General features: G+C 35.6%; 1 protein-coding gene across 1 annotated transcript in view; it reads right to left on the bottom strand.

Annotated features, from left to right (window-relative positions):
- The window catches only part of MAN2A1 (mannosidase alpha class 2A member 1), a 162,257-nt gene that overhangs the window by 25,333 nt on the left and 118,435 nt on the right, over positions 1–18,489 (bottom strand). The window contains exons 15-17 of the mRNA XM_036847857.1: positions 18,222–18,344; positions 15,192–15,306; positions 1,342–1,475 (exon numbers count right to left, since the gene is read on the bottom strand). Coding sequence (XP_036703752.1) covers positions 1,342–1,475; positions 15,192–15,306; positions 18,222–18,344 — 372 coding nt within the window. The remainder of the gene's footprint in view (positions 1–1,341; positions 1,476–15,191; positions 15,307–18,221; positions 18,345–18,489) is intronic.

The raw sequence follows: 18,489 nt of genomic DNA, 5'->3' as shown, positions 1-18,489 counted from the left end.
TAAATAAATAAATAATAATTAAAAAAACAAAAAACAAAAAACAAAACTGTCACCATTGTGTAGCTGTTACCCTCACTCTCCACCTGCGGGTCTAGATTTCTAGTTTGGCCCAAGTAACTACTCTTTTCAAAGCTTAAGAAATGACCTATTCTAAAAAAGAAGAAACAGGCTATAGACTTAAAAATAATATTTTCCTATTTATTAAAATGTTCGAACCTTGTAAAGAAAATTCACATTTTTATTCATTTTTACTAAGTTTTTTCATTCATGTATACACCCACACATACATATTACTGCTTCTGTAAGACTTTAAGAAAAGCCTTTCTTTTGTACACAAGGAAAATGAATCACCATAAAGCCAGGGCTTCATTTGAAAACCAAACAGCTGTAGTAGAATTAACATGTTAATTCAAAATGTATGCTGTAATTTTTATGCTCTGAAAAGGTTTAAATTTAACTTTTGCAGGAAATTGTAGAAGAGAAAATTATCACAATCCCTTCCACTCATCCCAGTTGAAAATCAAAGTAACAGCATTTGTGAAATTATTTCTATTCGTAGCCAGAAATTTCTAAAATGCTAATGCTTCAAAAACATGCTCATGTTTCTAATAGTATTATTTCAAAGATATGTTGTTACACACATACACTCTGAATACAGAGATTTAGGTAACAATCAAAAGAGCTCTAGTAAATTAGAGAAATGACAATCTTAAAAATTTTTATGAATCAATTTTCCCATTACTATTTCAAACTATTTCATGAAAATTTTGACTAAATACACACCTACTCACATTTCTAAACTGATGTATTTATTTGTATATCTATGTCTATGTACACATATATGTGTGTGTATATATGTATACACACATATACATCAGTAGAGAGAAGAGTTTTCCTGAAATTTAAAAGAGCCCAGTATTAAATCATACATTTAAAAACATATGTGGAATAAACTAAATATACATAGACCAATTCCTTATGAGGAAAAAAAAAAGATATACTCCATCAGTCCCTAATTAATATTTCCTTTCTATTAGATAAATTCATATACATTTTAGCATCAAGGTATTTAACGTGCGTAATGGTCACTAAATCTTCCTTTGAAAAAATAAATCCTTACAAATAGACATTTCACAAAATAGTCTTGCAAATATTTGTTCTAACCTTGAAAATATGGTTGAATACAGAACCTAAAAGTGTCTGTTAAAATTCAGTTTTATTTTAGAAATAATTTGCAACCTTAAGCATATTTTTTCAAAGGATCCAAAATTAACTGGCCCATCATCACATATAAAAGTTACATGCTATAACCATTACTTAAACATTTTAAAGGGAAATTACCTGGTATCCATTTAGGTCAGTATAAAATCTATTTTGGTTGTTGATGCTAGAAGAAATTCTCATTGCAATCTCACGGTTATGTTCTTTTCGGATGTCCACAATATTGGAAATTTCCACAGACTGTCCTTCTATTCCTAAAGTTAAAAGAATATATACATTAATAAAAAATAATTGCCCCGCTTTTCTTACATATACTATACAGAACTCTTTCTAATGTTACAGGTATTTTCCTGTTTCTTACTTCCTATCTTTACTATCTCTCATATGCTAAATGGTGTCACAATTCACCTTTTTTTTAATCAGACAATAGAAAACATTTATTCAGGGGCATATATAACTCAACAGAAGGATGAAGAGGCTACAATGAGACAAATGTAGATGAAATATAACATGCAAATGATTCTGCAATGAGTTCCAGAGGGGAAAGAGGACATTAAATGAGAAAAGGTCAGCCACACTACAGGCCAATCCACCACTCATGTGCACTGCCACTCCCCAACAGAGCCATTCAAGCCTACTTCTTCACCAGGCTCTCCTCACACACTGGAAATTATGAGCAGTGAAATTTACACCCTGGTGGTTCAAGAGACAGTGTATTACTGCCCATGATCTATAGCCAGGAAAAGAGACAGGAGGTCCAATGCAATGATTTATGGCTAAAACTGGTATTACCATATTAGTATTTGTGGAGTATAAACTGGAGAGCTCTCCAGAACTTAAATCAATTTAAATTGAGTTTGGTGTCTCTTAGGATCCCTTGTTATGGAGCGATTCATTTTGCCCTTTGCTATATAAAGCAGAGGAGAGCTTGAAAAAGTCCCAGATGTATCGAACATTTCTATTTTTTTGGATAAGCCTAAAGTATTTACTAATTTCTATCTGTCATGCTACCCTAACTATATCTTCAGGTCCTCAGTGAACCCTTGGGTCTATTTCAGAGCTGGAGAGAGGAGTTATGAAGAAACCCAACACTCTTAATACAGATTGAGTGGATATAAAAGATACTGTAGAATCTTCTAAGAAAGAGAAAGATTAGGAAAGTGGTCAAAGAAGAAAGATTGGCCATATCCTATTTCATACAGCTGAAGTTTTTGGAGGTTCCAAGAACCCTGGACACTTAACCACCATTGTTATTCATGACCCACCTCTCCCCCTTCTCACACACAATCTGTCACTCTGCTGATAACCAGCGTACTCTTTAGAGAAAGAGGGCTGTGTACAGAAAAGCAGGGAGGGGAGAAAGAGAGTGAGGAAGACTTCTTCCAGGAGCCAAGAAGAATCCCCAGAGTTTAGACAGCAAATAGAAAGGAAGTTTGGATCTGTGGGATTTGTGGAAAAAATGTAAATGCAGCTGGCCCAGGCATTATAGGTTTACGTGAAAAGTACAACTGGAAATCGTACACCATAAATAATAATATGGTAACAATACTAAATGGGCTGCAGTTTCCATCAATATAATCTTCAGAATGCTCACAGAAATTCTCTTCTGGTAGATGTTGTCCTTCCAACTCAACAACCTCAACCAGAGCCAACTTCAGTTTCTTACTATGATGAGCATGATCTCCATGGGTGGGGGAAGGAAGTGCCATTTTTTTTCCTGCTTTATAGCCACAGTCTGAACCACTAACCTCTGCTAATTAAATGCATACATACATTTCCTTCTGAGAATTACCAGAAGAACCTGCCAACATAGCTGATCCAAACTTCTTCACCACTATTGGGAAGTTTGGGGGGGGAAAAAAAAAAGCAAGCACATATGCTGGTGATAGAACAATAGTGTGTTCTTTGAAGTAGGAAATGCATTACTTTAAATGCAAACTTTCTTTCCAGTATACTTACATTATCCAGAATATTTTTCTAAAACCAAATGAATTGTATACAAAATTTTAAAAGACAAGCATCCACAAATGAACCAAAGATGCCCAAAACCCAAAATGTAGCACTAGAGATGCTAGTATTAATGCAGCATTAGGGAAAACAGCAGATGGCTAGTGACTCTACTTTACTGAAAGCATTTATAGGGTTTTTAGTACTGCTTTATGTTTTCTCCTCTCTAGATAGACTATTATCTCAGGGGTCAACAAAATACATGAAATGAAACAAAGTCTTCACAAAGGAGACCATCATTAATTTCAAGGTACGTATCTCTGGAAAACATTTACAAAAAACATGCTTCGAGAAAAAATTAGTAATTTCACATTATCTCTAGCAATGATAAATTATTTCCATTGAGAAAATCATCTTTCTCAAGCTCAGTATTATGCTCAGATCCTGTTGGGGCAACAAACGCTTAAAGTTCCTTTAAAAGGAGCCTTCACGTCCATTCACAATTCAGCAAGACATTAATTTAAATTCTGTGCCAGGGTAGACTTAAAATAAGTTCAGACTTAATATACTTATTGTGAACAAACCAAATGAAACCTGTAATGGTAATAAAAGCAAGGAGGTATCCCTGAGTTCTCAAAGAAAAATAATTATTTTTAAAAGAAGAACATGTGTGAGGGAGAAAGAAGACTGCTGACTTTTCCTATTCTGTGTCAAGAATTCCTAAGATGTGTCAGTCCCAAAGAAGCTCATGGGACTGAGGGCAGAACTCCCCAGGAAGCAGGGGTACAAACCCAGTGGTCCCAGTGATATGCTGGATCTTTGCAGGATGTGGCAGCAAAAGATACTTTTACTAAAATGGTTCTACCTGAGCATAGATGGCCAGGGCTTTCTAAGTCCTTCTAGTTTTTCTTCAATCCTGGGAAAGAAAATAGCTCCTACTTAACAAGAGTAGTCCACGGGGGAGGGGGAGCGGGTGTGGGGCCATTCCCAGGTTTCAACAGAGAACTAAGTGCCCTTTTGCTAGCACCTCACACTCTGTGCCCTTGGAGAAGAGAGGTTGGAGATTGTTTATCCTTACTAACATAGGCAATGAAAAGTAAAATTTAGCCAGTTCACAGGTGAAAAGCTATAACAGAGAAGCCAAACGAGTGTTTCAGAACCCCAGAGCTCTTTAATTTTTCCTCCCTAGAGCCTATGAGCTGCTCACAAACACAGACTGTCTTACACACTATCTCATATTTCAGTTTTTAACAATGTTTTGGGCAGGTGGTCAGTGCTGAATCACTGTTAACAGATGAGTAAAGATGCGAGAGGCTGTCCCTCATGATGCAGAAGTTAACTGGCGGGGGAGAAAGCAGATGGGCTATAGATAAGTTTCAAATAGATAGAAAGATGAGTAAGTACTTTCATTTTGAGCAAACACATGCATGTTAGAAGGTCAGTTCCTCAGGTATAGGGACCATGTCTTATTTATCTTTATGCTCCCAGCACATAATAGGTACACAAGAAGTGAGTGAAGGGTTCAGCTGCATGGGGGAATGACAACAGCCAACAAGTACCAAGTGCTTACTATGTACCATATGCATACTATAGGCTTTACATATAATCATTCCTGACCCTAAGCCTAGGAGGAAATTATCTGCCCCAGATCACAAGGCCTGGCAGAACCAGGACTAAACCTCTCAACCATCATGTCTCAATAGCAGATCAACTACTGGAAAATGTTGAAATTACTTTGGGACCAAGGATTGGGAAAAGCTTTGTAGGAATGCTTAAGTAGAGAGGAGAGCTACAGATTATTTTCAAACGAGGAGAGAGGGCACTGATCTGGGATCTGATAAGCTGCAAGAGTTACTGAATTGAGTGAAATAAAATTAAGGGACAAGGCTTGCCAGAACCCAAAACTTCTTTAAAACAATCCGAAAATCTCTTTTAAAACGTCACAGTCACTTTAGAAGCCAATAAAGTAATATATATTAAATATTAAAGACACATACCCTAATTACCTCTCTTATCTACCTAAAATGAACACTAATCACGAGCACAAGCATGTTTACAGTGCACTGGTGCCAAGAGTAAAAAAAATGGGGAAACATGCTAGATGTCCATCAACAGGCAAATAAATAATAAAATCAGGTACACCCATGCTATGGAATGCTGTGTAGCAAATGAAAAGAATGAGGCAACTGTCTGTCCTGGCAGAGAAAGATCTGATGGGAAAAGCAAACAGAGCGTTTGCACAGTACGATAAACTTTATGCTGAAACAGACAAACATAATACTATACATTTCTGTAGGGGTGTGTGTGTCTGTGTGAGACAGAGAGAGAGAGAAAGAGAGAGAGCATGCAAATATCTGTATTACCTCTCTTGAGCAGTGGATAGGGGCCAGACACAGATTCCAGAGAGACTTTATGTTATATCCATAATGTGTGAAATTTTTGTCAAAAGAGTATGTGTGTAAATACACACACACACATACATGTATGTAATTTGCATTTTATACATAAAAATAATTTTAAGCATTTTAAAAAAAGAATATTTTCTAAGATGGCAGGGAAAAATGAAACTAAGGAGGCAAGGGATCAGGGTCGGAAGGCAAGACCCTCTTGACTCCATTGCTCAGCACTGGTCTTAAGGAAACCAAGAAACATACTCCTTTGAGTATGGAGAGAAAAACTGGAGGGCGCCTCTAACACATCCCCTGTGCCTGAAAGAAGAGGTGGAGCAAACATCCAGGATGGTCTAATGACTGAGTCATCCAGATGGAAAGGCTGGGGTCATGGCTCTGGGCAGCAACTGAAGGCCTCTGGAGAATCCTAGGCATATCTCCTCTGCACAATCTACTCTCTTCACGTCAGATCATTCTAAAATCTATCTGGACCAGCCTAATTCAGCCCTCTCCACCTGCCTAGATCACCTTATTCTAACAATTCTGAAGTGCAAGGCATACTTTTCCAAGGAATATAAATCGGACGCCTCTCTTACGACACTGAAGTAGTTATAAGAATGAGAGGCAGCAGCTTGGGGAAAAGAGCAAGAGAGAGCCCCTCTCTCACTCCAGCAAGAATCCAATATCTTATTAGTGGCACTCAATGTGTGCTTAGGACAAGTTATCAGATCCAGATGGAAAAACAGCAACTGGCCCACACCCACCTGGGAAAACGAAAACTGATGGTGAGAGCCCTAAGAGAGGTGTTTAAGCCTTCAAACAAAAGTCTAACTGAAATGTGACATAGATAGGAAATCAAATACAAAATAAATCCTCAAAAAACCCACCCAAGATTTAAAGCAAGGTCTTCAGTGACTGTCCTTAAAATGTGTGCTCTGGGGCAAAAATGGAACCTTGCTATCAACCTGCTGTCCTCATCCCTTTTCCTCAAATCTGTGTCTGAACGGAGAGAGGGACTGAGCCCTTATGTCATAGCAGAAGTAGGACAATAAGAGCTGTCATGAAAAACCAGGGCTTCTAATTTTGAATATCTCCCCTTCAATTTTGGGAGTATTTTGTTTTGTATTTAAATGATCAAAAATATAAGAATAACTCTCCTAGTGTGTATTTACTTTCTGACATTGTTTTTGTAAACTTATCCAACTTAACTGGGAGTTGACACAAGATTATTAATTAACACACACTGCTTAGTTTGACACATACACTTAAATGACAATTCTCACAACAATGATAAATTTAGTAGGTCAACATGTAGATAATGTTTCTAGAGAGCAAATATTATCATGACTATATTAAAAAAAAAAAAAAAGTGTACTCCCATCTGAAAGTACCAAGAATAGAAATGGTAGTAATTCCCACAACCGGATGACCTTTTTATCCATGTTGACTGACTCAACTTATCATCCATTACAAGATCTAATTTATCCTCTGAGTTACCTGCTGATTTCCAGGCCTGTAAATGTTCACATTGATTATTTCTCCACAAGTGAAAATTTTAACATCTGCTTTCAGGAATACACAGTTTGGTAAATTTCATTCCAAGACTCAAATTTAAGAAAATAATGATGCGTCACTCTGTTTCATTTATAAAGCACTAGATAAATAACTACCACTGCTTACTGATCAACGTATGAGCTAGGCACTAGTCTACATACTTTATGCTCTTCATTTCAATAATTCTCACAATGACACAAAAGTAAATGCATAATAAGAAAGGTATAATAGCGTTTTGATCACACAGATTGCAAATTCTGGTTAAAGATTCTACCAATTAAGTATGATATATATGAAAAAGGCCTAATAATTGAAACATACACAACAGAACTGGGAATCTGTCTTTTTTTTTTTCTAATAAACACTGATTTTAAAAAACAACAGGTTTTTTAAAGCCCTGTTTTGGAGGAACGTAACACCTACATCAGTAACATTCTTTTAAATTCAAAACAGACGTGGTCTAACTAACCTGGGAGGTGAATAAACAGCTCATGACCCACAGTCCAGACTTGGGCTGGTCTAGGACAGAGAAGGAAGGCTGCTGGAGTAATCTCAGGGGTCTGCCTGGCTCCACACTGACGGTCACTCTGGAGTTGCCTACTTCCTGTTCTTGCAAACATGCTCTATTCCCAGGTGCTTTTAGATAGGAAGCTCAGATTCCACTGAAACAGACCTGCCATGGAAGCATGTGGTTCTTCCTTTTCTTTTCTTTTTTTTTTAAACCACACTTTCACTATTCCTTCTCCCAGCTTAGCCAAAAAAAGAAAAAAGAAAGAAAGAAAAGAAAAAAAGGCAGCAGCATGCCTCTCACCCACCCTAACTCAAGGGGGGGGGGGCTGAACAAAAACAATCTGAAGTATTGGTGTCTGATTGAACTTCAACAACTAGGGAACAAATATTTTTGCAAAACACATGGTTTTCCAATTGTTGGCTTTCAACAAAATTGAAGGTTACCTAATAAAGCTGTCAGACAGTAGATCATTAAAAATAATTGATTAATGTTTGGCAATAGATCACTGTGATTTATGGAATATAACTCAGAAGGAGTTCAAGGAATTAAATGGCATTCTCATAACTAAACTTCAATTTCCACCTACTTATTTATGTTAGCAACATTCCTTTGCCTTACATTTATAAGAACAAAAAGAATAAAATCGATGCTGAAACCTATCTCTTCTAGCAATAAGTAACATTCACCAATGAATGCATAAACATTTAGGATACAAAGGGTACGATTCATGTCATTAAGAAAACTGTTTCTATTAAAGTTTATAAAATAAATGATCAAAGTGGTAATATATATAGATCAATTATATATTTTGATCAATCATATACTATAACAATTTTTATAACTCAATCCAGAAGAAATTTAATACTTCGAGTTTTAGGATGACAGAATTTTAAAACATATATATATATATTTATTTAAAACACACATATATATATTTCTTTCAGAAGAATAATGAAAAGTTGACCAATAATAAGACTCTCAAGCATAAAGTATTATACTAAGATAAAATTTGGTGGAGGAAGTAGAATGGAAATATGAGTTCAAGGAGAAAATAATGATATGAAATTTGACTGTTTAAGAAGAGTTTGTTGAGGCTTTTTAAAAATGCATGATTTAGTATCAAATTGCTACCCATTGGATATGCTTATCTTAAAATGTCAATATTTACAGTATACCAAAAATAAAACCCTTTGCAAATATTTAAATGTATAAAGGAAAACTAGATGTCAAATTACAAATATGTAATGGACTTCGATTCTTCAAATTCTTATAGGAACAAGGAAATTTGATCTCACCCACACCACTTCACACTTTGTGATATTCTTTTCCTCTTTTCTGCCCATTCAAGTGACATTTCCCTAAGACCTAGCATCTCAAAAACTCACTTCCTTTATCAAATCTTCTCCAAATCCCTCAACCCTCCAATGACCACTCTCTCAGGCCTGCACATCCTTCTTAAGGAGATACAACACTTAGTATGTGTCAGGCTTTATGTACATTAACTCAGTTAATCCTCCAACACTCCTATGAGGAAGACTCTATTATTGTCATCATTTTCAGGATGATGAAACCAAGACCATGTAGGTAATAACCTGCACAAGGTCAAACACCTGGTAAGCGGCAGAGCCGGTTTGGGAGCTGGGAATGAAATGTACATGGGCTGACTCTGGAGTTGGAGCTCTTAACCGTCACACTTCCCTGTGTTTCCCACCCCTATTCCCTTCATCTGAGTTTAGTACAACACATATTTGTGGGAGATGATGCTATTTCCCGCTAAGAAGCTATGCCTTCAATGCAGCAGCTGCTGTCAAACAGCCCCCAAGATAACCTCCGAGTTCTGAATTTGTGTAACCAGAATGTGCTTATAGTCCCTTAAAATAACCTTCCTTTTCATGCTTGTAGGGAGTAATCAGATTTGACACATAGCTACTTATTTCATTTTTTAAAAGTTCCAATTAACAGGAAAAAAATCCTTAGCAGTCAATTGCATATTATGATATTCCAAAAATGTTTTAATTACCTAAGTCTGCCTAGCCATAACTTACTTAATGCTTTTTGCTCTTAAATCAAACTAAATATGGAACGTAGTCCTGGGAAAAATGAGAGACTGATTACAAACCATTTTAATATCCTCATGAATCTTTTTATGGAAATAAAAACAACTTCAGCGAAGCTGTGAGACCTTGTTTATAAGTGGAAGGACTCCAGGGATGAGGGGCCCAGATTCAAGCATCCTTGGAAGATGAATTTAGAAGCAAGGAGTCAAGCACCAAAGAAACCTGATGTGAAAACAAGTGTTGTTAAGATTCTTTGATGGTGATACCTAATTGACCATCTAGTCTTTCTCTCCTAAGAAGTTAAAGAACAAACTCAAGGTCACTCTAGCTTGCTTAGAGGCAAAACTAAGGATTCAGATCTCTAATTCCCAATGTGATTCTCTTATATGTTTAACTGGATACAGTTCATTTTGACTCTCTAAAAGTCAAGGGTCATGTTATGAATCCATTTAGATTATATATTCAAAACAGAAGAAAAACAAAGCAACCTCTCTTTGATAGCTAAATATGCCCTTGGAAGGAAATTATCAGTCATTTCAGCCAAAGGAAAGTCTTTTCTTCCATACTTCTTGATGGCAGTTCATTACATTTTACCCCCAGGCTACTGTGTACTTTCTTTTGGCAAGATCCATTACATGCAGTACCTTCATAATGTGTTGGTGGAAAACAGGCAAAAGTATTTACTGCATTTAAGATATTTCTCCTAAGGGTTGAAACATGGTTTACACAGACACACTCACTCACTCACTCACAAACACCTGTCTAGGAGAACATAGTCCTGAGGGGGGAAAAAAAACCTTGAAGGTATATATTAACAGATCTGGAACCTGAACCTTGTGCCAGTGAAAATGAACATGATACATTGGTAACCCATAGCAACCTAATTCTTCAAAGTAGCAGTTTATGTCAGAAAATAGCACCAGTCTAATAATTACAACTCTGAAGACAAATGAAACTACAGCTCATGAATGTCACTTACTGATCATAACATCACAGCAAGATACCTATTTTTTGTGATGGTAAAATAACAAATTACTGTAACACAAGGGGGTACAGGGGTTTCTGCTTGTATTATATTCTATCTTCTAATCCAAGGTTAACGATAAAAGCTAAAGCAGCATATCTGGTAACATTTACAGCTTCAATTTAATGAAAGATGATTACACTACAAGAAAAATTAATCCCCACCTCTCCCACCTTTTCCTCCAGAAAAATGTTATTTTCTACAAACGAAATAATCTTTTAGAAATCATAAAATAGTCCTAAAAGGGCATTTCATTAAGTTATGGTCACCATAAAAAGGATTTATTTAACTTGATATAAGGCAAAGCATGATGTTTCATTAGAAATCTCTGAAATTGCTCTGATCTTTTGAAGCTTTTAAAGCTTGTGAAAGCACAAAATTTCCTCTAATTTAATATTTCTAGAAACCTTTTGAATGTAATGTCTGAACAATAATGAAAATAAAAACACAGTGTTTTTAATAGCTTAAATGATGTTAAGAGAGAGACTTTAAACTGTACTGCTTATTATTTTCAGAATCTGGAGAGAACACAAATAGAGAAACTAAAGTTAAATACCAAACCAAGAACAAAACCAGAAGTCAGGCTGCACCCAGGCCTCCCGACTCAGTTTGTTTCAAAATCAACAATGATCACACAGTTTATGTAATTTGGGAAGGGTTGGGTGATTTTTGTCCTTGACTTTGTTTTCTGAAGCTTAAATTGGGCAAAAGTTACTTTATGGAGAGAAGAATCAAAGAGTAACTAAAAAAGGAGATTGAGGAATTTAAATATATTTTGTCAGGTTTGCATTACCTTAGGTTTTAAAAGAATGTTTCAAGTAAATGGAATTTGAAAGGTTTAATGTGAACGGATACTCAGTAAAGACAATCCATAATAAAACTCATTTTCTGTTTCTTCACCCTTCTTGCTCAGAGATAATAAAATCTTTTGTGTGATTAACTGGTTTAGTAAACTAATACAATTTCAGTATGTAATCATAAAATATTAATAGTCTCCCTCCCCCCAACCCCCATTGATCATGAATTTGGTACTAACAACAGACTCTAGTCATTAATACTCGTCCAAATAACCATATCTACTCAGTTTAAAGGGGGCAAAATTAGTCTATGTCTGAAAATAGTTTAATAAGTTAAGTTCAAGAATAGATATTTTTGTTATCTTAAGAAATTTAAAACCAAAGCCAATCTATAAAAGCTTGGAAGTTGGCTGAAGTATTCGTAGCACCTGAGATCAAAAGTCAGTTTGTCTATGCATTTTGATCAATCACTCAGAAGCCTAGTTTACAAGAGGCCAAAGTTCAAAAGAGCTGTCAAGTATTTCTTAGTACAGACGCTTTAGCGCTGCATAACCAAACCCTTTTCAGGTAGTGTGAACACCTAGAGAGTCAAACAGCCTGAAGATTTCACATCTCTGTCACAGGCCTGGGTTAGTGATTTAATTAAAGCCCACTAAGACAGGATCCAGACAATCTGTGCCCTCACGCAATAGTGTATGAAAGAAAAGGACAGATGGAAATGGGTCACAGAGGCTACCAAGAAAAGGCTCCATCTCCACAACTGGGCTTTTTTTTTTTTTTTTTTTTTTTTTTCCCCAGGAGCTCAAATACAAACATGGGAGGCTATATAGTTTGGAAGAAAGCCTTTCAGGTGATCTAATATCTCCATTTTTCACAAACTGTAGTCTTGTTGGGGAAAAAAAATGCTCCGGGCTTGAGACAGCAAAAAGAAAGATGGATCTGCCACTTTGAATAGTTACATATGCTGGTTTCAGGTTCAGTCCAAGCAAGTACAGTAAAACTCATCTGAACAGCACTTTAAGTTAACTTCACATTATATCTAACTTATTCATCTGTCATTTCCCACAAACTTCTGAAGCCTCCTGCTTCCAAGCTGCAAAAATCTAACATCAGGAAAAGAGGCTTGAGCTCAAGTTTATTCCACCCACTGAGACATCCAGAGGCAATCTGAGGTCTGCATATTTATTCTTTATTATTATTTTTGTTATGCTAATACTCTAAGTACTCCGTTCAAAACAACCTCTATTCCTTAACTGACTAATCAGAGCCAGCACCGCCACCTTGGAGAGCTGGGGGTCAGTGAATTCTCCGTGGCCCCTGCTCCTGCTAAAGGGCTGTTCGTCAGCCACTGGGCATTTCTGACTGCTCAGTAGGGGACAGGAGGGGAGGGGAAGAGGAGAAAAGACAAGCATTTAGTTCTGATGAGTGTGTGTTTATTGAAATAAGTAAACGGGCCAAGTCAGAGCCTACTAATTTCCAAATTGGCCACTTAGGCATGATGGCAAGCTAGGCTACAGCCACAGAAGCAGAAGAGGGCCCTCTAACTTACAGAAACCACCCTTTGATATGAGACCCAGATTCCATGGCCAACCGAAGAAAACTCACAAGTTGCATTGATGGACGGATGCAATTAAACAGAAGCAAAAGCAATTAAGCAAATACACCTGTTGAGAAGTTGGAATTTTTCTGATGAGTTGCTTCAGCAACTCTGAGACACAGCCTATCCCTAAATATAACTGATGAAAAGCAATAGTAAACCAAGCCTGATGATGGAGATCTGTGCCAAACGGTGCCATGTTATATTCAAGGAAGAACTTCTCCATTAAAACACAACAGTTTTAAGCAAACTTAAAAGTAGATAAGCACATCTCCTGTGTGATCATGCTATTTTCTACCCATAAAATGAAACCTTTGGCCACAGCTGAAGATGGAGTTTTAGGGCTCTCAGAAACAGTAAACAATGGCTTATGCAAGAGTACAAAGAGATAGCCAAAAATAGTGTTTCTGACTTAAAAGGTTTTGGGAAACTAAATAAAAGATTATTTCAAAACTACAGACTTTCCTGTAGGTAGCAAAGTGATTTCAGATAATTGCAAAAGACACAAAGTTAGTGTCTAATATGACTTTACCATCTTCTAAAAGACCTTTTACTTCTTAATTCAACATATGAATAATGGGTCATCCTGAAAACATATCACATTACTACCTAAGAAGTCACATGAGAAAGTTTGTCCACACCTGAAATTCTACCAAAAGGCAAACATCGTTGAGATCTGAAGTTTAAGAAAGTTAACTAAAAACAAAATCAAATTTAGACACTGAAATTTGAAAACTGAACTTAGTTGTCTAAGAAATTCCCTGAACATAGCAGCCTTTGCTTCCCCACAATACCTAGAAAGTAAACAGTGCCTGCCCATTCATTTTATCACTGGTTTTTAAATGCTTTATTGTCTACCTGCCTAAAGATTCTGGGAAAGAGGGCTTCCCTGGTGGCGCAGTGATTGAGAATCTGCCTGCTAATGCAGGGGACAAGGGTTCGAGCCCTGGTCTGGGAAGATCCCTACATGCCGCGGAGCAACTAGGCCCGTGAGCCACAACTACTGAGCCTGCGCGTCTGGAGCCTGTGCTCCGCAACAAGAGAGGCCACGACAGTGAGAGGCCCACGCACTGCGATGAAGAGTGGCCCCCACTTGCCGCGACTAGAGAAAGCCCTCGCACAGAAACGAAGACCCAATACAGCCAAAAAATAAATAAATAAATAAATAAATTAATTAATTAAAAAAAAAAGATTCTGGGAAAGAATATTTTCCTTTTCTAATTTTTCATCTTAGCTAACAGCAACAAAACATTTAAAGTGGCATTTTTATGAGGTCCTTTCTAAGACAGTTGATATAATGGTAAATGGCCTGGTTATCAGGATTAAACTTGTGGTTGGAAGAGTACTCCATTCTAAAAACAGCGACTTCAAAATCAACCAACAAAACTGTACAATTCTGAGATTGTTTGGGAACCACAGCTCCACCCAAATCCTATGGAAGGACCAGTGCCACTGTCCACAGTTCAGTTTCTAATGAGATCAAAGGCCTATTTCTTAAAACTTGATTAACAAAGAAGCTGCTTCAATACTGTCCTAAAAGCAATAAAAACTGCCTGATTTTATGCTCTACAAGCTAAAGAGTCGTAAACAAGCAGAACAAGCAGAGAACATTTTTCTTTTTAAGTTAAATTCTAGTAGTACACTATGACAATACATTCTATATTTAAGGCAGGCCGTGTGTGTGTGTGTGTGTGTGTGTGTGTGTGTGTGTGTGTGACAGAGGTAGTCAGTGATCCATTAATTGAAAGCCACATTTAATATAATTTCCATTTTATAAAATAAAAGAAAACCACTATACTGTTTTTAGATCTGAGAAATGAGCACATGACTTAAGACAAATACCGCAATAGGAAAGAGAAGATATACAGAAGAAAAGAACAAGTATATGTATGGCATTAAATGTTTTACCATTTTTGATTATCAAAGGGTAAATACTACATTTTAAATCATATGATAAGTCTGATGTCAAGGTTAGACAGATGATTGTCATCTCCGAAAACCAATTGCTAATTTATTAAAACCAACAAAAGAAAAGCAAGAATTCAAGAATCAGTATACATTTGTTTCACATCTGCGTTTCTCTGTTTTCTTACCATGTATGTTGTACAGTCGAACTCTGTGGGTAACATGTTCAAAAAAGCAAGTCACGTCCGAAAAAAACCTTCCATGTTGCACTATGACAAAGGGTGGTGTTGTGTAAACATAAGGCTGAGGAGGAAATCACATTTTTAAGAAAAGTATTTTGGCTTTTAGTTTTTCCAAGGAATGTTTATTATAGTTTCTAAACTGGCAAATGTATATCACCTGATATTTGTAATTTTAAGTGAAAAACAAACCTTACGAGGTATCGGAATATGTGCGTGCTACAAAAATTGAATATAAGGTTTTGCATTAGACAAAAACTGCTGAAAATAGAAAATAAAAATTTTACAACCTGATTGGCCTAGATGATCTACAAACATTTCTCCCAGATATAAAAATTTCTAATTAAAATCTTTCTATATTGTCCATATGTTATTTATTAGAATGAGTAATCGTTCTATAGCAGTGACATTTTCTCAGGCAAACATTTATTATAACCATGGCTCCCTAATGTTCAGGGGTTGGGAAGGTGGCTAGGATGACCACAGGGAGTCATCTTAAGCAAACAGGAAGCAGGATTCAGAAACATAGTTTAATCACAGTCAGGTTTACTACTCTAACACTGCCCTTTTACTCGAAAGAACTAGCTGAATATAAAGCCAACTTCCAAGCTCGGAACTATGGCAACCACTGGTTTAGTTTTCATTATTTAGAATCTAGATTAAAGAAACTATGGGAATGAAACACATAACTTATATGACACAGAAACAAAATTTAAAGCATTTATGAAGAATTTTATTTTCTTAAGTATTACACACCTTAGAAAGCTCAACAATAGCATAAAAAGCTAGGCTTGCAATGTAGCACAAGATTTTCAGAACTGTGTAATTTTCTTCCAAATTTATCTCTTTCGCTAGAGAAAAATATTCTGAAATTAATATAATGCTTTATAGTTAACAAAGTTCTTGTACCTAATTACCATATAGCTAGAAAGTAATGGAGGAGAATGAAACCTAGGACGGTGATGTCCGGGCCTTTTTCTGAAAAACCCAGCTGTCTCTTTCCCTGATGTTCTTTTATTTCTTCTTTGTAAACATATGATGATTCTCTTTATCCTTCTATCTAATATTAGAGCTATTTAAAGATAAAATCATTTAAAATAAACTAGTAATTATAATTGTCCATGTATAATATTCTATAGCATAGCTACTTTTTTTTTTTTAAAAGAAAATGTCAGTCAAAACAAAATGCCTGTCTAATGACAAAAGCTGTTAAGTGAGAAAACACTGATGTAGCTTATACTTAAGATCCACTGCCCATCCTGAAATGCCTACTATGAGCTGTAGCTTACCTTTAATTCCTCAATGATTTAAAAAAACAGAAACAATGACAAATAACTAGAATCCTGAGTGTGGCCTACAAAATCTCTTAAAATCTATATTTGATTTTGGTTAGCAAGCTTTTCTAGAACAAAAGTAACTTTTTCAGGAGACAGGACCCTAGGCAACAAAATACGGAGAATATTTAATTTATCTTAAAGTGGAGAAAGCCTGTGTAAGTGTAAAAGCAAAGGAACAAACTCTAAAGAAAAAAAATACAAAATTGACTACACAAAAATTAAAAACTACTACATAACAGAAGAATAAAAGAATTAACAAACTAAATGACACATTGAGGGCATAAATAGGATATAGGATTGCAATAAATGGGAAAAAGGATTAATTTTACCATATATAAAGAATACTTACAGATCCACAAGTCATATCGATAGAAAAATGGTCAAAGAACTTAAATAGGAAACTCATAAAAGAAATATGAAAGATAAAGGCATAAAAATGTCCAACCTCATTAATAATCATAAAAATCTTAACAGTAAAATATTTTTCACTCATTATTATAGGTAAAGCATTTAATATGGCTAATTCTCAGAGCTTAGAATAGCATACTAGAGAGCTACTCTCAAAAAAACACTGGTGGGAGTGAATATGTATGCCATCTTTCTAGAGGGAAGATAAGTAGTACGTATATGTCAAAAGCCTTAAAAGGCTTCATCCACTGACAAAAAATGACTCTTCTGTAAAGTTATTCTCAGGAAATAATTAGCACTGTACAAAAAGAATGCTACAGAGAAAGCTTATCACAGTATTACAGTAGTAAAGTATTGGGAGAAAATGTACATATGCAACAATAGGAAATTCTTTTTTTTTTCCACATATATACACACACACACACGTTTTTTGTGTGAGAACACTTAAGTTCTACCCTCTTAGCAAATTTCAATTATATAATACAGTGCTATCAACTAGTTACCATATTATACATCAGACCCTCAGACCTTATTCATTTATAGCTAAAAGTTTTTAAACACAAAAGTGTATATTAAAACTGTGTTTTCAAAGAACATATCAGATTGTGAGCATTGTCACAATGAAAAAGAAAATATGTTCATGTAGGAAGACAAAAACTTAAAAATGGGGGAAAAAAGATACGCATAGAATAAAAGACAATAAAAATATATCAAAATGTTGGCAGGGGTTTTCATGGGCTTGTGGAATAGTTGGCAAATTTTATTGTTTTCTTCAGTTTTCTGCATTAAATGTGCTAAGATTTGCATATACTACCTTTATAGTCAAGGGTAGGAAAACATTTTTTTTGTTTGTTTTTTAAAGTGCTAAAATTTAAGGAGAAAAATGGCTCAGTGGTCAATCTATTTTTCTCATATGGCTAGGAATTTTGTGTCTATATATATGCCATGCCACATATGTACACAACAACACGGCAGCACCCTAATCTTAAATCAAATCTAGCTTCTTTCCATAGAGAGCATTTGTCCACTGTAGCATCCTAACTGAATTCCAACTCTGAGAAATGATTTGTTTATCTAACATTCAACTAGAAATTGCTAAGTGTCAATAATGATATATATAATGGAGCCAACTCATCTATTCCTAATAGATAACAAAATATTGAGATGCATTTATTTTGCTCCTCATTATTCTTTCAATAAGTGCTTATTCACTGCTCAGCTCACCAGCACTTACCTTGGCTTCCCCATCTGGTAAGAAGAGGTAGGCACCACTTTTGTCCTTTTTACTCGTGGTTCCATACCATGAAAACTGCACTTTTACTTCATGACTTTTACCATCTCCTTTATTTATCATTTCCTAAGGATAAAAAAAAAAAAAAAAATTTAAGGTAACTCACGATTAAGACATTAACAAGTTGTATCTAGTTACATGTATATGTCAATTTCAAAAAAAAAAAAAAAAATTACCTGGCAATAGATTCAAAAATGGTAACATTCAGCCT

The sequence above is a fragment of the Balaenoptera musculus genome, chromosome 3 (genome assembly GCF_009873245.2).
Source record: "Balaenoptera musculus isolate JJ_BM4_2016_0621 chromosome 3, mBalMus1.pri.v3, whole genome shotgun sequence".
NCBI classification, from domain to species: Eukaryota; Metazoa; Chordata; class Mammalia; order Artiodactyla; family Balaenopteridae; genus Balaenoptera; species Balaenoptera musculus.
The sequence above is the reverse complement of the archived record's forward strand: the minus strand, read 5'-3'. Positions and strand labels throughout refer to the sequence as shown.